The sequence below is a fragment of the Heteronotia binoei genome, chromosome 3, assembly GCF_032191835.1.
Source record: "Heteronotia binoei isolate CCM8104 ecotype False Entrance Well chromosome 3, APGP_CSIRO_Hbin_v1, whole genome shotgun sequence".
NCBI lineage: Eukaryota > Metazoa > Chordata > Lepidosauria > Squamata > Gekkonidae > Heteronotia > Heteronotia binoei.
Genome location: NC_083225.1, coordinates 157,177,127 through 157,204,111, shown reverse-complemented (window position 1 = coordinate 157,204,111; position 26,985 = coordinate 157,177,127). Strand labels below are relative to the sequence as shown.

At 39.2% G+C, this 26,985-nt stretch overlaps 1 protein-coding gene across 8 annotated transcripts in view; it reads left to right on the top strand.

Annotated features, from left to right (window-relative positions):
* NBEA (neurobeachin) overlaps positions 1–26,985 on the top strand; it is a 581,951-nt gene that overhangs the window by 97,692 nt on the left and 457,274 nt on the right. For all 8 annotated transcript variants that reach the window (XM_060234688.1, XM_060234693.1, XM_060234692.1 and 5 more), the window contains 6 exons: positions 798–921; positions 1,789–1,981; positions 2,176–3,192; positions 11,855–12,072; positions 13,804–13,957; positions 24,302–24,482. In XM_060234688.1, coding sequence (XP_060090671.1) covers positions 798–921; positions 1,789–1,981; positions 2,176–3,192; positions 11,855–12,072; positions 13,804–13,957; positions 24,302–24,482 — 1,887 coding nt within the window. The remainder of the gene's footprint in view (positions 1–797; positions 922–1,788; positions 1,982–2,175; positions 3,193–11,854; positions 12,073–13,803; positions 13,958–24,301; positions 24,483–26,985) is intronic.

The following is a 26,985-nucleotide window of genomic DNA, read 5'->3' as shown; positions in this document are numbered from 1 at the left end:
TGTACATGCACTGGCTGTGCTAGGCTTGCACTCCCCCCCCACCCATTGCTTGGATTTGTTGAGCTCGCATTGTCACAGTGCCACTGGTTCCCTACTGTCAGTTTGTACTTCAGAAACGCTGGTTTGACACCAGTCCCTGCTTTCTTGCTGTTTTTTTCCCTCTATTAAATATAATGGAGGAGGGAGGCATCTTCTTTGGGCACCCCTGTTCCAATCTTTTTGAAACGTGGGGAGTCTTTTGAATAGAGACACTAGAAGCTACACTTAAAATTTGGCATCTCTATCTTAAAAAAACAAGATCCCCCCCAGACCCCTACATACTTCTAGACAGATTCCCCATTATAGCCTATGGGAATCATTGATTATAATGATCCCCATAGGCTAAAATGGAGCTGAAGGCATTTTAAAGGTGTTGTGGTCCCTTTAAATGTGTTTGTGAAGGTGCAGCTTCACCCAGAATGGAGTTTAAAGTATGGAGTTCATGCTCTTTAAATGCCATTTAATTGTGATGATCCTGTTTTCCCAGATAATTCTGAATTTTTTTCAGGAGTATCCAGGCTTGGACAAGCTCAAAAACCAAAAATACGCCCCCTCCATATCTGGCTGAAAGAATATCTGATAAATACCAATAAGTTATTCTCTAACTTTTTTTTGTCTCAGAGCCAAATGCATTCCCTAATTATAATATTTAGAAAGCAAACAACATTTGTGCAGGTTTATTATGGCTAGAACAATTGGTCCACATTGCATGATTTTCTCTAATTTTTTAAAAATCATTAATACATTTTTCTTTTAAGTGATTCTTAAGGTGGTGGCAACATTATTAAAGAATTCCACACCAAGTGCAGAACTGATGGAAGTACGGCGGTTGTTTTTATCAGATATGATAAAACTTTTTAGTAATAGCCGTGAAAACAGGAGGTATGTAAAGAATACAATCTTTTCCTCAATTTATTTTATTTAGGAAATGTATATGCTCCCTCTATAGAATTCAAGATGGCAGCTGTTATTTGCATACCACAAGTGAGGAGAAATATCTGTGGCCTATTTCCACGGTAAGGTTAGGCTCTCTAAAAATCATAAGGATACACTGTGAAAAAATGCACTGGTGGCCTTGAAGAAACGATTGTAGTGTCCATACCTTGTTTTTGATTATCTTTTATTAGCATTTTTAAATTGCTTATTATATTATGAAAAGTTAGTACCTCAGTTAAAAGGTAAACACTGTATAATTTTTGTCCATATTTATCTCTAGCAGTGTAGCTGGTGATTTAGTCCTTTGTTATTGAAGTTTATAATTATTTAAAGATGGCTTTTACACATATACCTTTTCATTGAGGGCACATTACAAACTAGTAGTAAGTAATAGACCATTTTCCCCCCACCTTGAGTAATTCTTGCTGCTTAATCTGACAAATGCACCTTACAGTTACCATTGAATTGGATTTGTGGCTACAGGTATATGTGTGTATGTGTGCCTCTGTGTGTGTGTGTGTGTGTGTGAGAGAGAGAGAGAGAGAGATGGAGGAACAATAGCATATTTGTACCCTACATGTAAGGTAAGATCTTTAAGTAATACATGTAACAGAAATACACTTCAGTTTCATTTCAATAGTTAATACAAGAATAGATGGACATTAAACAGTAGAAGATCTTCATTAAATATAGCTTTCATTTAGACTGAAATACTGAAGCTGCTCTGAAAAATTACAATAATGCTTTTGTTTCCTGTGCTTAAGAGTGGAAAATGTCAAATGCCATATGATGATTATCTTATTTTTATTTTAGATGCTTGCTTCAGTGTTCAGTGTGGCAGGATTGGATGTTTTCTCTGGGATATATTAATCCTAAAAATGCTGAAGAACAGAAAATTACAGAGATGGTATATAATATCTTTCGCATCCTTTTATACCATGCAATAAAGTATGAGTGGGGAGGATGGAGAGTCTGGGTTGATACTCTTTCCATAGCCCATTCCAAGGTAAGTTTGTTTTGAACTTCAGTTTAACTACCATACTGCAATAGATGAAATTTTGTGCCATCTTGTGGATTGCATGCAGTATGACATGTTATCATTTTTCCAGAATAATTTTCTTCCATCAGCAACATTTTTAAGAGCAGTCAAATTATTAGTGTTGACATTTTTTCTGAAATTATAATTTGCTTTATGTTAAGGTGACTTATGAAGCTCACAAGGAGTATCTAGCAAAAATGTATGAGGAATATCAAAGACAAGAAGAGGAGAATATAAAGAAGGGGAAAAAAGGGAATGTGAGCACTATCTCAGGCCTTTCATCTCAGACAACGGGAGCAAAAGGTGGAATGGAAATTCATGAAATAGAAGACCTTTCACAAAGCCAAAGCCCAGAAAGTGAAACAGACTACCCTGTTAGTACTGATACCAGGGACTTACTTATTGCAACAAAAGTGTCTGATGATGTACTTGGAAGCTCAGATAGACCAGGGGGTGGTGTGCATGTAGAGGTTCATGATCTTTTAGTTGATATAAAAGCAGAAAAGGTAGAAGCTACTGAAGTAAAGCTGGACGATATGGATTTATCACCGGAGACTTTGGTAACAAGAGAAAATGGCGCTCTTGTGGAAGTAGAATCTTTATTAGACAATGTATATAGTGCTGCTGTTGAAAAACTTCAAAATAATGTTCATGGGAGTGTTGGCATAATTAAAAAAAGTGAAGAGAAGGATAATGGACCCTTGATAACACTGGCTGATGAGAAGGATGAGCCTTCCACCAATACCTCATTTCTTTTTGATAAAATACCTAGCCCAGAGGAGAAACTGCTCCCTGAACTGTCAAGCAATCACATTACTATTGCAAATATGCAGGAGACTCAAATGCATCTTGGTGTGAATGATGACCTTGGCCTGCTTGCTCATATGACTAGTAGTGCTGACATAGCATGCAGTTCAAGCATAATAGAGGACAAAGAATTCAAGATTCATACCTCTGTGGATGCAATGGGCACTCTTTCTGAGAGAGATCTAGCTTCATCATCCAAAGGATTAGAGTATGCTGAAATGACTGCCACAACCCTGGAGACTGAGTCCTCTGGTGGTAAAGCTGTGCCAAATGTAGATGCGGGGAGTATCATATCAGATACAGAAAGATCCGATGATGGCAAAGAAGTAGGTAAAGAAATCAGAAAGATTCAAACCACCACTACAACCCAAGTAAGTTTTGTATGTTGCATTTGTACCAGTTTTACTGTATAGTTAAACTGATTCATTGTATACCACCTGAAAGTGAGATAGCTCATCACCTACCTTCATATTGGTGATTCCCAGTGTTCTGTCTAAATGCTTCCTTAACTATACTTTTATGCAGATGTTTTCAAGTTGTTACCAGAAATAATAGTAATTGCTAAGAAACTGAGCTTTGTATTGAGAATCCCTGGTTCAAATCTCATATGTGCCATAAACACTCACTTGGCTTTAGGCAAGCCACTGTCTTTAAGCTCCACCCCCTACCCCTGCAATAGTCTTACAACAGTGGTTACAGCTAGCAGTGTGCACAAAAAAAAAATGGTTTTTTTGGAGTTTGGACATGCCAAACTTGAAAAATATGGGTATTTGCCAATATTTCTGAATTGGGAATTATCAGTATTTTTGCATTTATTCAACTCAGTTATACTCTATGATGACTGTCTTCATAGGATATAATACCCCTGCTCTGAAGTCGTATGTGTGTTGGGAGGGGAGCAGTCTCCCATCATTGAAGGGAAGGCAGATTTCCTTCCCTTCAATGAAGGGACCATACCGCCTCTGCAGTGCTATGTGGGAGGGGGGGGGGTGGAGTTTAAACTTTAAACCTCCTTGGCTGGCTGAGAAAGGTATCAAAAGGGGAGGCATTTAAACATGGGGCTGCCATGTAGAAGCTGAATGCATTTGGCTTTTGTGCAGCGATGTCTATTTGGGAAGCTGAATCAGATCAGAGAATCTGATTTGGCTTCTAGGGAGCCCAAATAATGCTGCATATGCATTATATGGGTCTTTTTTAGTTCGCGAAGCTGAATACACATCTCTAGTTATGGCTGAAGGACCAGGGACTTCTTCATGACTGCAAAGAAATTCATAAATTCAAATGTCTACTAAGCATTGTCATTTCAGTCTTTTTTATCATTATGTATTTTCTCACTCAATTGATATTAATAATACAACTACTATCATGTAGGGGTCCAAGAAATTTTTTGATGTTAAAGGGGATCGTCATACTCAAATGGCAGGAAACCATGGCCTTACAGGATTGTGGTGATGTAGTGGTTCTTAGCCTTTGGATCATGACTATATTGTAGGTGGGTTGCAAGGCCAAGAATGAGGAAAAGGATGAGGAGGGCCAGAAGGATTGATAACAAATTTGGGGTTGCCTCCACATAATGTGTGAAAAGGCCCAGAAATCCAGCCTGTTGCTCAGAAATACTATATAAGTACTAAACATGAAAAATATACAAATACAAATTTGTTCAGTGTTAACTGATGGTAGATTCTTATTTTGGATAGGAGGGAAAGTAGTACAGAGTTACTTTGCAAGTAGGAACTGAAAACTACAGTAAACTTAATAGGAATCCTAAAAAAAAAATTGCAATTTTAGAACTGGGTTCTACTTCAAAACATTTGAGAACCACTGTTGTCAGAACTGCAATATGATACTATTTTTTAAATTGCACTGAGCCCACAGAAAATTGCTGTATAAATGCTCATCTGACTTTTTGCATGCTAAACTTTAGTCTTACTTGGGAATTGGGAATTACTTTTGTTGCATACTTTGGCATGATCGACTTTTACCTGAGGAATGGTCTTTATTACACATTGAACTAATATGTATGAGGAATCTATTGTGGATATCCATGTTGAGTGAAAAGAAATACACTTTCCATATGCTCAGAAACGTTTTAATGCTAAACTGTGAGACTTTGAAGTAAAAACTCATCACAGTAAGCCTTCTCTCAGTATCTGTTCTATTAATTCAGGTGCCCTGCCTTCACATATAGAGCTTTGCCCCTCTTTTTCACTTGGTAGCTGTGATTAAAGGACTCATCACCCCCTTCTATTCTTAGGACTCATTGTACTTTTCACTCACCACTGAGTAGCCCTAATAAATCCCCCAAATGTTCAGAGCTAAGCAAAGAAACATTCCTTCTGCTTTTCATCCTTTTATCACAATTTTTCTTGTTGAGACATGAATCTCATTCTTAGGAAAAATAGACAGATTCTTGTGAATCATAAAGACTAACAAAAATGTATTCTAGCATAAGCTTTTGTGGAATAAAGCCCACTTAATCAGCTGAAATGAGTGGAACCTTACTATTTCTTCATTTTATGTAGAAAATATGAACAAAGCCAGCAAATCAAGGAGCCATAAACTGTAGAAAATACCGGGTCAGAGGTAATAATTTTATCTAATTCTGATCCAGAGTGTAGAAGGTAGATCCTTAAATCTAGATATTAGGGCTATGAACAGGCAGGATAGATATTTCTAAGCACCTGAGCCTGCTTCGGCGGGGAGGGCGGGATGCAAATAAAATGATGAATGATGAATGAATTGAGTCCCTCAATAATAGCAACATTGCCTGTTACATTAAGAAATATTTATTTACTCATTTAGTTTAAGTATGACAGCATATATTTATGACCAAATATTTTTTTACTCATTTAGTTTAAGCATGACAGCATAGTGAGAATACATTAACTATATACAAAGAATTGGGTTCTGGGTCATGAAAGTTTATGCTGGAATAAAATTTTGTTAGTCTTAAAGGTGTTGGAAGACTCTTGCTTATTTTTATTGCAGTGGATTAACAAGACTAGCCCACTGGAAATATTATTAGGAATGGTCCAAGTTAGATTATCCGAGTTCATCTTGTGTGTGTGGACATATGCTGAGCTTTTATCCCTAGCTTGCTGACAGTTTTTTCAACATGAAGAATAAATAGTAAGCGCTTTTTTGTTATACCTTCGAGTACTGTCAAGTATTGAATCTTGTACCTTTCCTTGTGTGAGAGGTATGTGTGTATGTGGGAAGGAGGGAAAAAGCTACTTCTTATCTTTGTTCTTGCTTTTGTTCTTGTTGAAAGTGTGTCCTTCCGTTTTTAGATTGTAACTGCTTCCACTTACAGGAAGGGTAATTTTTGTGAGGTAGCTCTTCAAAATATTCCTCATAGTAGCAAGACTGGATTCTTAATAGTTTTCTTGCTGTCCAATAGAATATGTGATGATTCAGAAGGAACTCATTTGCACCAAGAGAATAATTCCATTAAATTATTTAGGTCCCTTTTGTACATCAAAATACTGTATTACTATAAAAAATTAAAACTGTCCTTGTAATATGAAAGCAAGTCCCTGCTCAGGGTAGTTAATCCAGTTTTAAAACTTTACTCTGCTGGGCTTGGACTAGTTAAAAGTAATGGGGATAAATGTAAAGTTCTGCATTTAGGTATGAAAAATCCAATGCATAATTATAGGTTGGGGGAGACTTGTCTTGGCAGTAGTATGTGTAAAAAGGATGAGTGAAAAGGATGAGTCAGCAGTGTGATGTGGTGACTAAAAATGCAATTTTGTACTATCAAAAGAAGTACAGTGTCCAGATCACATGAAGTGATGGTATCACTCTGCTCTGACCTCACAGAGTATTGTGTTGAGTTTTGGGCACCACAATTTAAGAAGGATATAGATAAAACTGAAACATGTCCAGAGGAGGGCATCGAAGATGGTGAGGGGTCTAGAGATCAAATCTTATGAACAAAGGCTGAAAGAGCTGGGTATGTTTAGCCTGGAGAGGAGACGACTGAGAGGTGATATGATCATATACTTCAAGTACTTGAAGGACTGTCTTATAGAGGATAGTGCAAAATTGTTTTTTGTTGTCGCAGGTCGGACCAGAACTAACAGGTTGAAATTAAATAAGAAGCAATTAAATAATGACTAAACATTAGGAAGAACTTCCTGACAGAGCAGTTCCTTAGTGGAACAGGCTTCTTCAGGAGGTTTTTAAACAGAGGCTAGATGGCCATCTGACAGCAATGCCACTTTGGGGTAAGTCAGCAATTTTTCTCCAGGCCAGTTTGACAAGGGATCCTAGAGATTTTTGCCATCTTCTGGGCATGGAGCAGGGATCACTGGGGATGTATGTGTGTGGGGGAGATATTTGTGACTTTCCTGCATTGTTCAAGGAGTTGGACTAGCTGACCCTGTTGGTCCCTTCCAACTCTATGATTCTATTCTCTTTCTGCTTGAATTTGTAAGGATATTGATTTTTAAACTTTTTTCACTTAGACCACTGACAGATAACACTGCACCCATCTCTCTGCCAATGCAGTATTTATTCACTTCTAACATAGGTCTCACAAGTCTTCCACTTCTTAGTTTCTCTGCTAATTAATTTATGTTTATCCTTATTCTTCTAACTATTGTTCCTTTCTCCTTTGTTGAAAGAAAAAAAAATGAATTATTGCCTTGACAGAAAATATATGTCGGACCACCTGTCCCCATATGTTCCGCACAGAGCTGTCTTCTCTCTAGACCAGCACCGGTTGGTAGTTTCTGGCCCCAAAGACATCTATCTTGCCTTGCCCATGGTGAGGGCTTTTTCAGCCCTGGCCCAGGCCTGGTGGAATGTGTTTCTAATTGAGAGCAGGGCCTGCAGGATTTGTTGCAATTCCACAGGGCCTGTAAAATGGAACTATTCCTCCAAGCCTTTGATTGAAGCAGCAGGTGTTAAACAACTTTGGCCTCCCTTACCTCAGGCCTTAAATCTTAATTGGTTCATGTGCCTACATGTAATGATCTACTATGTTCCCTGGCATAAGTAAAGTGGTTATTGGAATGGATTCTAATTATTGAGCTGCTAATGGGTTTTGATTGGGTTATCTGCTTTTTAATTGGTTGTTATTTTAATGCTGTAATGTTTTATTATTTATTATTGTATGAAATTATATAAGCCACCCTGAACCTGCTTATGGGGTAGGTTGGGCTAAAAATCTCAAAATAAATACATAAAAAATAAATCCATAGTGAATAGGCTTCCCAATCCCCAGGTCCCAGCAGGGGATCCCCTGGTTTTACAGGCTTCCCCCCTCCCCCAGCCAGCTGGCCGGCGGGGGAAGCTCCACCCCCATAGCCATTATGCACCTCCAGGAACGATTCCCATAGGGAATGATGGGGAATTGATCCGCGGGTGTCAGGGGCTCTTGGGGGGGCTGTTTTTTGAGGTAGAGGCGCCAAATTTTCAGTATAGCATCTAGTGCCTCTCCCCAAAATACCTCCCAAGTTTCAAAAAGATTGGACCAGGGGGTCCAATTCTATGAGCCCCAAAAGAAGGTGCCCCTATCCTTCATTATTTTCTATGGAAGGAAGGCATTCTAAAAGGTGTGCTGTCCCTTTAAATATGGCCAGAACTCCCTTGGAGTTCAATTATGCTTGTCACATCCTTGCTCCTGGCTCCGCCCCCAGTGTCTCCTGGCTCCACCCCCAAAGTCTCCTGGCTCCACCCCCAAAGTCCCCAGATATTTCTTGAATTGGACTTGGCAACCCTAATAGTGAAGGATGTTATGAATGGCCAGAGATACCTTAGAAATTAGGAGTCATTTACCCATTGACTATAGCACTGTTACATAGTACGGTTCAGAACTATCATCAGTATATATAATTATCAATATGGCCCCATCTGTAGCTATTTATACCTGGAAATTGGGGTAATGGACAGATAAGACAAGTCTTTGTACAGACTTGAGAAAAGTCCCAGGTTTGCAGAAAAATCTGATTTTTTAAAAACATAGGTGTTAAGCTGCCCACCTAATATAAGGGGTACTTGAAACTTCAAGCAACGGATGCCTCCACTTGGTGTTACTAGGTAACTACAACAGTAATCAAGCCTTGCTTTCTGTCCCTAAAGGGCTGGGGAGGGGTCAGGGTCCTTTCTAGGCTGCTTTGGTTACTAAGGGAGGCCTTATTGTGGCTAGGCCTAGTAGCAGCCACCAGATGATTTGATACCACACAACCTGCGTGACTCACCAAAGACTGACTACTTGTTGCTGCTGTTCAACAGCAGCCTCCACATGAAAACCAGTGTAGTGGTTAGAATTAAAGATTGGGACTTGGAAGACCCAGCTTCAAAACCCTACTCTATTGTGAAATTTCACTGGGTGAGATTGGGCCAGTTACACACTGTCAGCCTAACCTACCTTGCAGGGTTGTGATAATAAAATGGAACAGAGAACAATGATATGGAGAAAAGTAGAATAGAAAAGAGAGAGAAGGAAGGAGAGAAAGGTAAGGTTTTGGGTCTGCCAAGAGAAGGAAAAAGGAAGTTGAGGGGAGAAACGAGATTTCCTCCAAGCAAGTCTTTGTGAGTTCTCCTTTTGTTGTACCTGTACTAATGGATATTCAAATTACTTATGAGCAAGCAAAGTGCTCTTTATGCCATCTTTCAAAGCCTGGTTAATCCAAACATAAAGGTTACTTTTTGTCTGATGTATATTTATGTTATTTTATTTATACTCTGTTGCATCCCACAAGTGGGCTTAGGGCAGCTTACAATTTAAAAACCGATCAGCAATAAAACAATAAAATGTAGATGGCACCACAAATAGGCAAAGATCCATGCTTCCTGTCAGGCAGAAAATAGGTGCCCCAGAAACTTCAGTGCCCAAATGATCAGAGACAGCAGGACACAGGGAAAGGGGCCATGAGTAGGGGAGGCCAGAATAATTGGATGTCCACTGCCTCAGACAAAAGCCTGGTGGAACAGCTCTGTTTTACAGGTCCAGTGGAGTTGAAGTAAGTCCCACAGAGCCCTGATCTCAAGTGGGAGCATGTTCCACCAGGTTGGGGCCTGGGCCAAGAAAGCCCTTGCCTGGTTGAGGCTAAACAGACATCCCTTGGGTTGGGAACTACCAAGAGGTGCTGGTTGGAAAAACATAAAGCTCTCCTGGGCTTATATAAGAAGAGGTGGTCCTGCAGGTATATTTGTTTTATTTTCTAAGAACCATCAGTAACATATGCTATTTATTTTTAAAGTAGTATTTTCATTTTCAAAATATAAACTCACATATCTAATAGTGTCCAGGTACTATACATTAAGAATAAATTAGAACCATCTTTACATAAAAGTTGAAAGTTGCTTCCTGGGGTGGGGTTGTGAAGAGAATCTGCTCTGCATGCATAAGGTTTTGTTTGTTTGATCCCCCACATTTTCAGTTGAAAGGGTCAGGTATTAGGTGATGTAAAAGATGTTCCACCAGGCCTATGGTTGAGAACAGCAACAGTTTTTAATCAGCCTGAATTATTTCCTACTCTCCCCCACCCCCCTTGGAGTAAGGACATGTTGATTTTAAACACCATCTGGACTGTTACTGTACTTGAACTGTATTTATATTATGTTTAAATTTTTCAATTAATTGTATTATGTATTTGAAATTGTATTTTAATAATTTGTATTCCTGAATGTTGTACTTCACCTGAGTCCCAAATATGAGGGAGTGTGATCTAAAAATCAGAAAAAATAAATATGCACTGGAGAACTTTTGAAGAGATTCTTGTCCAGGCAAAATGTGTTTTTTAATTATCTTATTCAGAACCAGTAGATAAACCATTTAAATGCTGCATCTTTGAAATGCAGGTTCCCAAAGCACATATATATAATTTTTTTGGCCACTGTGTGACACAGACTGTTGGACTGGATGGGCCATTGGCCTGATCTAACATGGCTTCTCTTATGTTCTTATAGTTAGCCTTTGGATAGCTTTCAATCAATCAATATTTATTTCAATCAAAGACCAGAACAACAAGACAACTCATAAGAGTTCAGTTCATAAAATCAAGACTCTTCTAGATATTTCCTCTTACAAATTGCAATGTAACAAAATTTTGCTACTGCCTGAGTTGTTGAGGTCTGTGCATCTTTCAATAAAAATTTCTGAAGTACCTCAGATCTAAAATTTATATAAAACTCCAAGGGTTTGAATTTAGATAAAAGTGGGGTAATTAGACACAATCTTTCCTCTTGATAAAGTTCACAGTGGAGAAGGATATGCGAGACCATTTCAACAACATTTTCTGAACAAATACAACATCGTTTCTGCATTGGTAGATGGGAGAACCTACCAGCTAATACTGCAGATGGGAAAACATTAAGGCGACCCCTTGAGAAGGCCCATCTATGTCTTGCATATATTATATTCGACAGATAAGGGGTTGATATATAATCTGGCCATGATTTTAATCTGGAATACTTTGCAGAGAGCAGTGCTTTATCATTTTGGAGTTCAATGTCAGATAGCTTTGTGAAAAATCTCACAAGCTGTATTTTCTTTCCAGGTAGTATAATGGTCCATCATTCTGAAAGATGAGAAAAAATACAGAATGGCATTTGACATTGCATTTTGGATTTAGTACCCATAAAATATTAGAGTGAGCAGTTTAACTGCATTGTTTACCTAGTAGTATTTAATGCACCTTATTTAGTTTTATCATTCTGCTGTTTGGTTTTATTGTATTGACATTAAATTTGACATCGTTTTTTATTGTCTAGTCTATGCTGTGATCCGCCCTGAGCCCATTATGGGAAGGGCAGAATATTTCACTAAATAAATACATAAATTTAAATACACAAATTTAAACAATCTATTCACAATGGGGTTTTTTTTTTTTTTTTTTTAAGAGAGCTAATTTGTTCATTCATCTCACTTTGGTAACTATTTAAATGAAAAAGAAATAACGAGGTGGGGTGTCACATGTGTCAGACCATATATGTTTTTCTGTTTAACTTAGACTGTGTTGTGTGTCAAATGTTTTATTGAACATTTTATGCATATACAAATATAATTCACTACTTATTTAGGCTGTGCAAGGTCGTGCTATTACACAACAGGATAGAGATTTGCGTGTTGACTTGGGATTTCGAGGAATGCCAATGACAGAAGAGCAAAGACGACAGTTCAGTCCAGGTCCTCGGACAACAATGTTTCGTATTCCAGAGTTTAAATGGTCCCCAATGCACCAAAGGCTACTAACTGATCTGCTGTTTGCTTTAGAAACTGATGTGCATGTTTGGAGAAGGTATGAAGCCATAGAATTTTTTACTGACTTATTTTATTTATCTTGTGAACATACAATTGGAACTGAATCCTGTAAATCCATTTTGCTAATTACTGGTTACTAAAGATTACCACCCGAGATCACAAGTATAGCCACCTTCAAGAGGGGTTTAGATAAAAATATGGAGCACAGGTCCATCAATGGCTATTAGCCACAGTGTGTGTGTGTATATAAAATTTTTTGCCACTGTGTGACAGAGTGTTGGACTGGATGGGCTGTTGGCCTGATCCAACATGGCTTCTCTTATGTTCTTATTACTGGTGACTGATTACTGGTGAGTGAAGAACATCCCAGTGGCAAGTATGCCTAAAATCACTGAGAGATCTTTTAATAGTTTATTTCTTTCATGGCTCTTCTAATAGTCATGGTTATATCAAAGATGGAGCTTTGATGTAATCATGACTATTGGACGCCAAGTGTGGCAGCTGTTAATCAGCTTCTCATGAACTTATTGATATCTTTCAAGATCTTTTGGTTTCTATCATATTTTCATTAAAACTATTTTTGATTGTGATCCTACATGATCTAGTTCTCAAAGGAACCATGAAAACTATTGATATTTTATCAGAGGCTGTAAATGTGAGATGGATCATATTGTTGAAAAACACTTAAAATAGTATGTTAGAAGTGGCAAAACCATGGGGAATAGTGGAATCCCAATTAATATGTTCCGCTGATTTGAAGTACCTGTGTTTTTTCCTAGCACTGGGAAAGTACCATTCCAGCTTTAGTAAATCCCTGGTAATATAAGAAAAGATGAGTTTAAGTGGCTTTGGTGCAGTTGATCTTGTTGAATCCATCTTAATATTTAACATTCTTTGTCTCTTTTTGCCTATTAGAACCATCAGCTAACATTACACTTCAATTAAGTGAAATAATCCTTTAATCCATGTGCTTATTCCATTGGTTTAATTGTATTTGCTATGAAATTAGAGTTTATTCACCTATTATGTTATAATGTTCATGGACTGTGACTTTAAATCACTCACATGAAAAGAAATACCTAGGTTCTAAAGAAATAGCTCATTTAGCTGTTTTATTGTTGGCTGTTATGGAAAATGCTGGAGTTTCTGAAATATTTGCAACTGTTCAGTCAGCATCAAATTACATGTTCCTCTTCATACTGGCAACATTCATTAATAGAAGGTAGTATAAATCACTGGCCACTCTTATGCAGCAATGTGAAGGGTGAATTGGTATCATTGTTAGAAAGAATGAAGTGCAAAGTTGCAGCTAGGCACCCCTGAATCTGTTTCTGCTTCCAGAATTTAAGGGGACATCAGAGGGAGAGCAGAGGCATCTAGCATCCTTCTGACATACCTTGATCTTGCTCCACTGAGAATCATCTCTGTGCAGAACATCTGTATTGTCATATCTGTGTTTCATGCTCTTGATAGGTTCTCAACTAGGCCTCCACAAATGCACTTGCTAGATAAGTAATGGCAATTATATCTCGTGATGATCTGATGAGCACAGCGGATGAGTAGAGCAAAGGCTTTTCAGCTCAACTATGGCAGTGAGCTTTTCTTCTGGTTTTCAGAAAGGAGGGGGCATTTAGTGGGTTAGTCGCTTAGCTCCTATTAATTTGGAAAGCTGCCTTATATTTACAGTACTTTTTGATTTCATTTCTTTCTCTTTATAAATCTGATCTTTGCTTTTCTAACAGATTTTTTTCTAAATTTATTTTTGTAGCCATTCCACAAAGTCTGTAATGGACTTTGTCAATAGCAATGAAAATATTATTTTTGTACATAATACTATCCACCTAATTTCGCAAATGGTCGACAATATTATCATTGCTTGTGGAGGAATTCTACCATTGTTGTCTGCAGCAACGTCCCCAACTGTAAGTACAATATTTCCATCTAGTGGGCAAGTTAAAAATTGCATGTTACAAATAATGTGTCAAATAACCTTACTTTTATTATAAGGCAGTTTTTCCTGAAACACTTGAAATATTTAGCTTCTGTTAATTTGTGTAGTTCATACTGTATTCAAGTGGTGATTTATTAATTTACTTCACAAAACAGTTGTTTTAAGCTGAATATAAGTACAATATTAAGTAAAACAGAGCCCTGTGGTGCAGAGTGTTAAAGTCCTGCAGTCCTAAGCTCTGCTCACGACCTGAGTTCAATTCCCGGTGGAAGCTGGGTTTTCAGGTAGCAGCTCGAGGTTGACTCAGCCTTCCATCCTTCTGAGGTCGGTGAAATGAGTACCCAGCTTGCTGGGGGGAAAGTGTAGATGACTGGGGAAGGCAATGGCAAACCACCCCGTAAAAAGTCTGCCATGAAAACGTGAAAGCAGCATCACCGCAGAGTCGGAAATGACTGGTGCTTGCACAGGCGACCTTTCCTTTCCTAAAATTGCTAGTTTTCTATATTATATAATTCTAAATTGCATATTTGATTCTTTTAAAGTCTAAAGGCAGGATATTCATGATCAGACTCTCCTATGTCTTTTTAAAAGTTTAAAGCAGTAATGACAGGCCAAGTCATGTTGGGGAAATGGCGCATGTGCAATGCCATTACTTCTAGAAGTATTTCAATGATTGGAGTGGTATCATAAAAGAAGTCGAACACTTAATGCTTTCCTTTTTTTCCTTAAGCAGGATGTCATTTTAATGTATATAGCAGTAACAAGAGCTAGAAAAGTAATTGAGAGAAATTCTTTGAAGTTATTTAGATTTGCTTTTGAATTTCTATAAATGATGTTCTTTTGGTCAGTTCCTGCTGGACATGTAGTACTATGTCTATTAATAAAAAGACTAACTTGGAGTCTTTTCTGATCTACTGGAACAACTTAAGTGGCCTTGTCAGCTAAAGCATGGTCAATAGTTCAAATTATTGAAGAAATATACTTGTTTATCAGGCCAGTATGTATAGACCTTGGGAATGGCTTAACTTTGTGTGGCGTATAATTTGCAATAAAAACATAAAACCAGTGGATAGATCCAGACTATATTTTTCAAAGACAGAATGGAACCTTTCTGCTTCCCCCTCCCATTTCAGACCTCTGTTTTCCATGAAATTCTGTTTCTGAGGGAAAGGGGACCTAGAGAAATGAAATCAGGGGCATCTGCAGCAGGAAGGGGGTAATAGCAAAAATTATAAACTTAGTTTGAATCCAGTCTAGAGGCTTGATTATCTAGAAATGTGCATCTGGTTTCTTTCCTCATGACTTGATGTACCCAGATTAGTGCATTTAGTACAGGAAATCTTGGGGCCAAACTACATGTTAATGTGACCATAGGTGGCAGCACCAGGCAAACCATGTGCCTTTTCAAGTGCTGAACATGTTGCCTTTTCAAATTCTGAAACAATGGAGGTCCTCACAACAATATTCAAACAGCCGAATTTCCCTCTAAAATGGCATCAGCAGCGAGGGTTTGGACCCTTGACCACCATAATGTACAGTCTGACTCTTAGATACTTAAAAAGCAATTATAAAGTAGAATGTACATCTTGGTATATGGGAAACTTTCAAATGAACTATAACACGTGTACGTTCCTGGTGATGGATTTTGAAAATGAATGTGAAGAAACAGCTTGAGGCTTATCCAGTGGGATCACTGATTTTTTTATTGTTTGAGCAGCATATCACTGTCCTTGTAATATCACATTGCAAAGTATGTGACAGTGTACTACTGTTAAAAAAAAATTAAGTCTGACCTATGAGCATGTAAAACATATGAAGCTGCCTTATACCGAATCAGACCCTTGGTCCATCAAAGTCAGTATTGTCTTCTCAGACTGGCAGCGGCTCTCCAGGGTCTCAAGCTGAGGTTTTTCACATCTATTTGCCTGGACCCTTTTTTGGAGATGCCAGGGATTGAACCTGGGACCTTCTGCTTCCCAAGCAGATGCTCTACCATGGAGCCACCGTCCCTCCCCTATAACCACCGTCCCTCCCCTATAATGGCTACTATAAAGTAGCTTCATAGTTCTTTGGAACCAAGTTGTTGAAATTTAATTGGAAATGTAGAGATGTTCTAGCGTACACTGGCTGCTGTTCTAGTAATAAATGTTAGATAACCATCTGGGTCATCCAAAACTGACAAAGCACACTTCATAGTACTGCAGCTGATCTGTGAATGTTCTTGCTGTGGCAGCTTTTTCTTTCAGCAGGATAATGCTTGTAGGAAAATGATTCACAACTTCATTTACAAGGATAGTTTCAAGCAGCAATTGAAAACATACTTTTTATGGACAATTGTTTTCAAAAAATAAAATTTTAACCCATCTAGCTATTGAGAATTTTCAGAAATTTTGAAGCCATATTGAAAACAAAGATGTCTTTCTGGGGGGGAAATAGATGGAGTGGGGGAGAAATATATGCAGTATGTTCTTAAACTTAACGTTACTACTTGAACGGTATCAAGATACATACTTTATAGCTTAACATAAAATTGTACTGTTTGTCATATTATATAAATGTCCTAGTTTGTTTGCAAGCAAAATAGTGAATGTTTCCATTACTTGAGCCAGAAAGAGCTGCACTGCACCATATGCTACCTTGCATATGTATTTTAATATTTATTTATTTATTTATTTATTTAGTGGACTTATATCCCGCCCTTCTCACCGAAGTGTCTCAGGGCGGCTCACAGCATAGTGATTCATACAATTCAATTTAAAACATTTACAAATACAATTAAAACCATAATTAATAAAACAAAGATAAGATAAAATCAGCGGTCTATAAAAGCATTTTGTTCCATCCAAAGGTGTTCTCATTATCAGTTAGGTGTTATAGGCCTGCCGGAAGAGGGCTGTCTTACAGGCCCTGCGGAACTGCCCTAGGTCCCGCAGGGCCCGTACCTCCATTTTTCCATATCATAGGCTCCTGCTGAAAGCTGAACGAAGAACTTTTGAATTGAAAAAGAGATAAAAGGGCATATTATCTTAACAGAAACAGTATTTTGTATAGTCAAAGCAGCACAATTGAATATGTAGTATTAGCACAGAAAACACTGAACTGATCACTATAGTATTATCATCGTACACATTGTAGCACATCTACCTAAGATCCTTTTTCTAACTTAAGTTGCAGGAAAGTTCCTTAGGCTGAAAAAGGTGTTTAAACTAATGGCCTGTATCCTATCATTCCACTAATAGTGTACAAAATTAGTCATATGTGATTAGATCTTTGAAGATATATTGTAGATAATCTTACATAAAAACCTTCGCACTGTACATTTTGAGTAAAATATAATTCAGTCCTTCCAAGAGAGAAAATATTTCATAGGGATTTTTTTTTCCAGAGTTCCACAAAATTTCCTTTTTTATTAAAAAACTTTTGGGAGCCCTGGGGGGTTTCCCCCTTGGGCTTCTACATCTCTAGTTTTGTCAAGTTTTATATACTTGATAAGGGTGTATTTTTGGTATCCCATCAAGAGCTGTATCTTATAGATGCTCTATTGAAGGATGTGGATAGTTACTCACCTTCCTCTGCCCCAGCAGCCTGTAGTTAACCCTGAAAAAAGCATTATTAGGGTCTGGGGGGAACCTGTGCAGTCAGTAGGATATAGTGTGAAATGAAATCCTGCATGCTGCCTCTTGTCTGTCAGCAGAATATCTTTAGGATACATCCTGATGTCTATAAATATCTTTCAGAGATAAGAGGATAATGTAAATATGCTTCAGTTCAACTTTCTGGGTTGGATCCAGCATAAAAATTCAGCTTAAGCTATTGATCTTGCACAAGCAATAATATAAGACGATGACTCTGGCAGCTGCTTGCACTATGTATCTCCCAATTGTATTTCGCTTCATGCAACTCATTTTTGGGCACTATAACATATAAAGAGGAGAGCACTAGGTGTTATGCAAGATTCTTGTGCAAGCAGAACTGCGTGCAATCCTAAACTGATCTACTCAGAATCCTGTTGAAATCTACTCAGTAGGGCTACTCCAAGGAAAAGGGTCTTAGAGGTGTGTTGTAAGTCTGTTTATATTTCCACTTCTGCATTGTTGAATCCAAGCCATTGTGCAAAAAAATGAAGGACCATACGCTAGAACATGTGCTTGGAATGTAAAAGGTCCTGGGTTTAGTCCCCAGTGCGCTCACTTTAAAAAGCACTCAAATTCCCCTACCCACCCCCAGGTAAGACCCCTGCTTAGACACTTGGAGAGGTGCTGTCAGACAAAATCACACTATACATGTAAGGGATGGGCATGGACCAAAAAAAGACTGTGCAGTGTTTTAGGTGGCCCCCAAATCAACCACCAAACCGAGCCAAACAGGCTCCACCCAAACCAAACCAGTCTGGGAAGTTCAGTTCCCTGTTTCTCCCAGCTGCAAATGGCTGCAGCCAGGAAAAAGGGTTCAGGGAGCTCCCTGGGAAGGACTTCTTTTCCCCCTTTCTCCTGACATGGCTTGCTGTGGCTGAGAGAAAGGGAGCAAGGGTCACTCTGGAAGAGATTTCCTTCCACTTTTCTCCCAGCCAAGGCTTGCCCTAGTCAGGAGAATTGCCCTGGAAAGGACTCTCTTCCACCTTTCTCCTGGTCATGGCTTACTCTGGCCAGGAGATTGGGGGGGGGGGGGGAGGAGAATTGTCCTGGAAGAGACTCTTCCACTTTTCACCTGGCCAGGGCTCTTCCTGACCAGGAGAAAGGGGGAGGGAAATTCTATTTCTGTTGTGTGACTCATTTTTCTTGTGGCATGGTTTGCTGCAGCTGGGAGAAAGGGGGCAGACTCACCTTGGAAGAGACCCCCTTCAATCCATCTCCCAGCCACAGCTTGCCCTGGCCAGAAGAAAGGGGGTTGGGATCACTCTGAAAGGGACTCCCACCTTCCTCTCAGCAAGGGCTCACCTTGGCCAGGAGAAGAAGGGAGGGGAATCTCCCTGAAAGAGACTTCCTTCCCCTTTTCTCCTGGCTGAGGCGACCCTCCAGCTAGAGAAAGGGAGATGGAATCACTGAGGAAGAGGCTTCCCATCTCCCTTTTTCCTTTCTGCACAGCCAGGAGAAAGGGGGGTGGGATCGCCTGGGAAGGTGGTTTGCAATCTCCTTCTGTCCTGGCTGTGCAGCCAGGAGAAAGGGGTAGGTGGGATAGCCTGGGAAAGTGTTCCCCATCTTCCTCTCTCCTGGCTACACAGCTCTCCCTACCAGCTCAGTAGTCTTGGGCTTCCTCCTGCAGCCCCTTCAGAAAGGGAGCTCATTTAAGAAGGGCTTCATGTGAGCTAGCGGCCACTGAGCTAGTGCGGAGAGTCTTCTCCATGCCTGCTCTGCTGTCTTGGGCTGTCTCACACAGCCTACTTAAAGGAGCTACAGCAGGGAACTGAAAGCTCCCTGTAAATACCCCTTTTAAATGGGCTGCACCAGCCAGGAGAAAGGGAGATGGGGTTGCTGGGGAAGAGGCTTCCCATCCCCCTCTCCCCAGCTTGTGCAGACAGGGAGACAGGATCAGTGCAGAAGAGGTGTCCCATCTCCTTCTCTTTTGGCTGTGCAGCCAGGAGAATTGGGGAGGAGATCACTGGGGAAGAGGTTTCCCATTTCCCTCTCTCCTGGCTGTGCAGCTCTTTCCACTAGTTTAGTGGTCTTGGGCACCCTCCTGCAGCCCCTTTTAAACAGGGCTGCTAGAGGGAGCCTGAGGCAGCTAAGCTGGCATGAAGAGCCTTCTTCATGCCCACCCAGCAGCCTTGGACTCACTTGTGCAGCCTATTTAAAGGGGCTATGCCATTTTTCTCCCAGCCACAGCTCACCTTGGCCTCCTGGGAGATACCACAGACACTTTTTCCTGGCTGCTGCTTGTTTTGGCCAGAAGAAAGGTGGAAGGGAGACCCCCCCCCCCCGCTTTCTCTCAGGAGATCCCTCCCCTTTCTCCTGGTCATGCAATCAGGAGAGAGGGAGGTGGGATATCTCTTTCCTGCTGATCCCATTTCCCTTTCTCCTTACTGCGTAGCTAGGAGAGAGGGAAATGGGATGTCTCTTCCCCAGTGATCCCATCTCCTTTTCTCATGTCTGGCACAGTCTGTTAAAGGGGCTCTGCCGGGAGCCAGAGGGAGCTTCTGACTTCCCTTTAAATGGGCTGTGCTGGTGAGCCCAAGACAGCTGGGCCAGCGTGGAAAAGGCTCTCAGCACTGGCTCAGCTGCCTCTGGCTCCCTGGTTGTAGCCCCTTAAAACAGATGCCCTCATGCAGCTCAGGTTAAAAGCAGCCCAGTACCACTGAACTTGTGGAGAGAGTTCTCTGTTCCAAGGAGCCTGCGGCTGGGCCAGTGGGGAGAGCCCTCCTGCTTGCTTTTCTGTTTTGGGCTCCCCCCCCCCCCCGAAGCCCCTTGAAACCAGGCTGCATGAGGGAGCCTACAGCTGAGACAGCAGGGAGAGTTTTCCCCACCTATCAGATGTTGGTTTAAATGGTTCTGAGCCATTTAAACCCTGGTTTTTGCTCCCTGTGAAAAGCCAACGGGAGCTCAAAGCAGAGTTTAAATAGCTCCAAGCCATTTAAACTGAACAGCTGATTGGTGGGGAGCTCCCAGTCCCTCAGCTATTTCTCATGAAGAGTAGAATGCAGGGGGTAAACCCTTGCATTCTGCTCTTCACAGAGGGTCATGAACCATCATGAACTTCCACCCAAACCTCTGAGGAATTTGTTGATTCATCACGTCACAAACCTCAGTTTATGAACTCCAAACTAGTCAAAATTCATGATGAACTGTGGTTCATCAGCCAGTTTGTGCCCTTCCTTAGTACTTAGTGCATCAGTTGTAGGCATAAGGCAGCATCATAGGTTTATCATCCAGATAAGGAAGGAAAACTAGATTTAGCACATTTATGGTATACCATAGTAATGTGAGACCCCCGTGGCGCGGAGTGGTAAAGCTGCAGTACTGTGGTCTGAACTCTCTGCTCACGACCTGAGTTCGATCCCAGTGGAAGCTGGTTTCAGGTAGCTGGCTCAGGCTGACTCAGTCTTCCATCCTTCTGAGGTCGGTAAAATGAGTACCCAGTTTGCTGGGGGGAAAGTGTAGATGACTGGGGAAGGCAATGGCAAACCACCCTGTAAAAAGTCTTGCCGTGAAAACGTTGTGAAAGCAATGTCACCCCAGAATTGAAAACGACTGGTGCTTGCACAGGGGACTACCTTTACCTTTTTTTATAGTAATGTGCCACCAATATGCATAGCAAATGAGGCGTACATTTAATCACTGATGTTCAAAATCCGGTAAGAAGAGTATTTCCTGTTTTGCGCATAAGTTCCACTTGCACATAAAGCTGAAGTGCAGTTAGAATTATATAAATGCTTATTTTAGTCTCCTAGGGTTCAGTGATTTTTTATTACACTATGAAATCTGGAGGCATCTAATGTTTTGTTTTCCCTGATGAATAATTTCATTGTGTTTGACTAACCAAACAATTTAGTCATATTTTTGTATACTTGGTCAAACATTCTGAGATAGAATGTCAAGGGGCTGTTTTTTTATTTTGTCACCCCAGCTTCTTGTATGTACTCTTTTATATACGTAATTTACTGAGTCTGTTTATTCAAAATGATGCATATTTTGAATACAATGTCAAACAGTGGTGGTGGTGACTTTATAGCTTGAAAATTAGATGGCATGTTTTCAAATAATCACTTTTTAAAAATGAAGTGTTCTGGTTGCAAGTTGGGTTCTTGATTTTAAGATATTTAGCTTCAATTTGCATTGTATTTTTATTTGACTGTAACGTTTCTTTTTCTTTTTGTTGTTATCTGTTGTCTGCTTTGTCTATTGTATGCCCAGGGCTCTAAGGTTAGTATTACTGCTTTAAATTTCAGTTTTTGCATTTAGAATCAGTTTTTTTATTTTGTGTATTGTTCAGTTCTTCAGTTTTTTCCCTAGACTGCAGCAAATAGTGTTTTATATACTTTATTAAACTTTCCCAAAATATTCATCTCATTTTAACATAAATATATTGGGCTTAATCCATTAAGTACCACTCTCAAAAGAGGCAGTACTTGTGTTACTTTGATTTGGATATATCACGACATAGGAGGACAGACTGACTGGACTGTATCACCATCACACATTTCTCTGCATGTTTTCTGTGTTCAGCGTTATCTCACAGGCATTGACACATGTGGAAAAGCTGTTCTGTGTCTATATCCTACATGAAAGGGCATTGATGGACCAGGGTAATTGGCAGGGTAATGCTTTTGCTTCCAAGAAAATATTTGTGCAGAATTAAAACATTGATGCTGTATTAATCTTAATACCAATGGTGAATGTTAGACAGAAACTAGTAGTTTAGGTAACTGAATTATAGGTTCCCTGAAATTACATTGTAAAAGATCCATTGCTGTTTATGAAAGGCATGGTCAGTGCTGATAGACCTGTGTCAACAGGGGAGGTAGTGACTTTTATGAATGTTCAAGGATGCAAAATATTTGCTTGGTGGAATTAGCACATCCCCTGTCACTAAGGCAAACAGACTAATATTCTGTAATCCCAATCCTAGTAGTAGAAACCCATAGCAGAATAGGCACCCTGCAAAAGTGGTGCCCATCTGTTGTGTTCCCTGTCTTGCCGTGCATTATAGTGAAATCATTTCATGACCTGATTGACATGGATAGTTTGGCCACATGAATGGTTCTCCACTTGCCACACCAATTTTTTAAACTGAAGGGTGATGATGATATTGTGTATTTATACCTGATTACTTATATGTGACATCATTGCATTTCCGGCATGCTCTCTGACTGGGATCAGTAGGGATGAAGAGAGCCCCACCCAGACATTGCAGCAGAAGGGAAGCAAGCTTTCATTTTTCCTTGGAAAATTTTGAGAGTGAGAATTTGGTGCCATTCTAACATGTGAAATTTGTCTGGTGAATTTAACAGGTCAAAAATAAAAACACTTCAGAAAACTGAAGTATAAGAACATACTGGAATGTCATTTCACCTCACTAAAATCAGGATAGAGGTGTTTCTATTCAATGCACTAAAGTAACAATTATAGGAAATTTAAGGATTTCAACTGAGGTTACATTTGTGATTTTTGTGTTGTTCTATGTATATGAATCTACATTATTGTTATATGATTCTAAATAAATCATATATAATTCTAAATACATCATAATACTTTGTTTACTGGAATGATTAATATAACAGTCAATACTTTATGGCACTGTGCCCCTGGTACAGCCCCGTGGCGCAGAGTGGTAAAGCTGCAGTCCTGCAGTCCGAGCTCTCTGTTCACAACCTGAGTTTGATCCTGGAAGAAGCTTGGTTCAGGTAGCCAGCTCAAGGTTGACTCAGCCTTCCATCCTTCCAAGGTCGATAAAATGAGTACCCAGCTTGCTGGAGGGAAAGTGTAGATGACTGGGGAAGGCAATGGCAAACCACCCCATAAAAAGTCTGCCATGAAAACATGATGCGACGTCACCCCCAAGTCGGAAACGGCTGGTGCTTACACAGGGGACTACCTTTACCTTTTACTGCCCTTGGTACATTTTGGTGGAAGATTTGTATAAGGGTGGATTTTCCAGACATGGTCCTCTGAGCAGAATTTTAGAGTTTTCTGTGCACAAAATTGTGCGGGGAAAATGATAGTGGTCAACAGTTCTGCTGCAGCTTCCACCTGTATGTGTTCTCATAAGATCATTTTTGAAATGTAATTGCATGAATTGCATAAGAATTATTATTATACCTTTTTATGGCATAAGCTGTCATGGACAAGCATGGTTTATCAGGTGAAGAATTGTCCCATTCTAAATGCTAGGCTGTGGTTTTGCTCTGAGGGCAGTAATCTCTTTGCTTTTCCCGATGATGTGGGAATAAACTTAATTTTTCTGTGCCCATTTTCAATATATAGGAAAGGATGTTTTTATGAGCAAACCTCAAATGTTGAATCTGATTTCTGTTCAATGTAGGCTCTGTGGCATCCTGGTCCTAGCTCCCCAATGATCCAGAAGGATATAGCTGCTTATTCTCTTGTTTTTCTGTCTTTCACACTAGTAACTGATATACAGGCAAAAGAGGGAATTCTTCCTGTCTTGAGTCCAGTATACCCATATTATCCAACTCATTAGTTCATATAAGTTACATTCATTTTGTTTATGGTAAAGGAACGTCCCATCACTTATACAGCATGCAAATATAAATTCATTTCTGTAGTGGTTGTTTTGAGTTTCATCATAGGCAATTTGATGTTTAAAAATGTACAAAAATATGTGATTGATTTAGAAGTTTAATGTTTTTTTTCTTTTAAAGACTGAATTGGAGAATATTGAAGTAACTCAGGGTATGTCGGCAGAGACAGCAGTGACTTTCCTCAGCCGCCTGATGGCTATGGTTGATGTACTGGTATTTGCCAGCTCATTAAATTTTAGTGAAATTGAAGCTGAAAAAAACATGTCTTCTGGAGGCTTAATGCGACAGTGCCTAAGGCTTGGTAAGTTTGCATAGAATACTTCAGTGCATTAAATAATTATTTACAGATCAAGAAAAATAGAACACAATGAATAAATATATGTAGAAACTGACCTAGTTTTAGTAACTTTAAGTTGTTCTGGGGTCACTAATATGGATGAAGTTTCTAGATTCGAGTTCATTAGCACCTTAAGAGACCAATAATATTTTTGAGGTATAGCTTTCAAGAGCCTTCAGCAGATACAAGTCTTATTGCCTGAACTACCTTTACATGGTTTATACATGGTCATCCTCTAAAACTACATTGTTTCTCTGGAGGTACCATTGTATGTCTAGATACTCATTCATATTTGGTATTCAAGTTTAAAAATAAACACAGTATTAAAGGAAGGCATGTAAAAAAAAGAAACCATCCATCATTTAAGTTTTTTTTTCCTTAAGACTACTTCCGTAGACTCTTCACTTTTGTGGGGGAGTGGAATTCCTTCCAGCAACTTGATATCCCCAAAACATAGAAGGCAATGACAATTGAATATATTTGTATATTGTTTTCATGTTATCCTTCATATGGCATTATAACAATTAGCAGTCATTATTTCATTTGCAATCAGTGTTATTCATAGTTTTACTTTGAGTTATGTCAATGTAAGAATTTTAAAGAAAATTGTATCTAGCTCAGAATGTAAATAGGGATTGTTAAATAGGCTAAGGGAACAAGGACTTTTTTTTTGTAGCAGGGCTGTTGGGACTTTTCCATGAATGTTTTCTTCTGTTGCATGAGTATCAGCATACATTAACAAATATGTATTATATACTATGAGAAGATGGGCTCAATCATCTTAAAAGGGTCTTTTATTATTATTTTGATATTTGTGTTTGTGTAATGTGACTGCATACTAATGCACTCATTATTCTAATAAAATCATAATGATCGAAGTAGAGAGTCTGATAAAAGCTTGATGTTCATAACCCCATCAACCTAGATACATTTTGTACAAACTATTGAAATAAAGTTGACTAATTTACATTGTGTTGGAAGCAATGGACAGAGCCCTCAGAGGAGTCTACAGGACAAAGGAAAATTAATTATAGAATAAAGAATTGACTCAACAATAGATGTTAAAATAGATTTACATTCTTTTTGAAGGATGATTCTTGGCTGTGAGGGAAGGCACAGCCAAAGGAAATTGGCATTATCTGGGAACCTGCAGTTTCCAAATCTCATTACATGCACTTTTTAAATAGTTTTTAAAAAGCAAAGCATCTGCTATAATTTTTATAATTTGTTTCTATATATTATGGTTGCATTTATACCATCATTCTCCTCGTGTCTCTGTTTTGAACTCCTTGTCACACTTCACATCAGTACTAAAATCACAATTGCCTTCTTATAAGATGTTCTCATCTCCCTGCTTATGTAGAATTATGTAATTATAGAGTTGCTTTCTAGTTCTTCCCTCTGTACAATACAAGAAATGCAAGATTAGAGTATCCCGGAGAGATACTGCTGTTTGAAGACCTCCAGTGAGGTCACAACCTCTCTAGGTAATTGGTTTAATTTTTAAATTGCTCTTACATTAGGAAGTATCTCCTCAATTAAAATCTGCTATCATGTAACAAGGTTATTTGATCTAGTCTTACTGTCTGGAGCAGTAATCTTTGCTCTCCTCTGACCACAGTCCTTCTGATATTTCAAGCATGGTATTGTGTTTTCCCCAAGCTTCAGCCTTTCCTTATAAGACATCTTCCTGAATTCTGACTATTCTTGTTGTCCTCCTGTCCAGAATGGAGCACATTACTTCAAGAGAGTCTGACTAGTAGAGAATAGAGTGGAACTATTTGAATGCGATGCTTATGTTAATAAGCTATCCTGAATTACCCTTTTTTGTAGCCAAATCACACTGCTGATTAATATTCATGATATGATTAACAGCGTTCCTGAGATCATTCTCCCATATCATGTTGCTAGACCATATATCCTCCATCCCATACCTGTGCAATTCATAGGTTTTGCTTAACTGAAGAACATTTGATTTTTCTCTCTATGATGTCATTGGTTCACTTTTGATGCACTAGAATTTCCTTGAAGGCTTTCTACATTTATCCTTTTCAGTCTGGCTACAGGCCTTGCTGAGGAAAAGAAATGGCCTTGGTTGCTTTGGTGGATGATTTCCACTTACAGATTGATAGGGAGGATGCTTGTTATTAATTTTGTTGGCTCTTTCAGCTACCTTAAACATAACTGATCATTCATTTTTACTGTAGTGTTTACCCTATTGTGAAAGGATAAGAAGGAAAGTGCTTAAATGGTTTATACTTTTTTTGTTAGTAGCATGTATTTGTAAAGTTGAGATCGATTTCTAAGCCAATGGTGTAGGAAGTAATCCTTGGTGTTCTGCAGGGCACAGGGGATTTTAATATCTGAGTAAGACCATTGAACAAGAGTATCTGAAGTTTTGGAATAGGATGTCGTCAGTATGCTGTTGATGCTTAATTGTTTATCTCTTTAAGCCTCCAGAAATAGC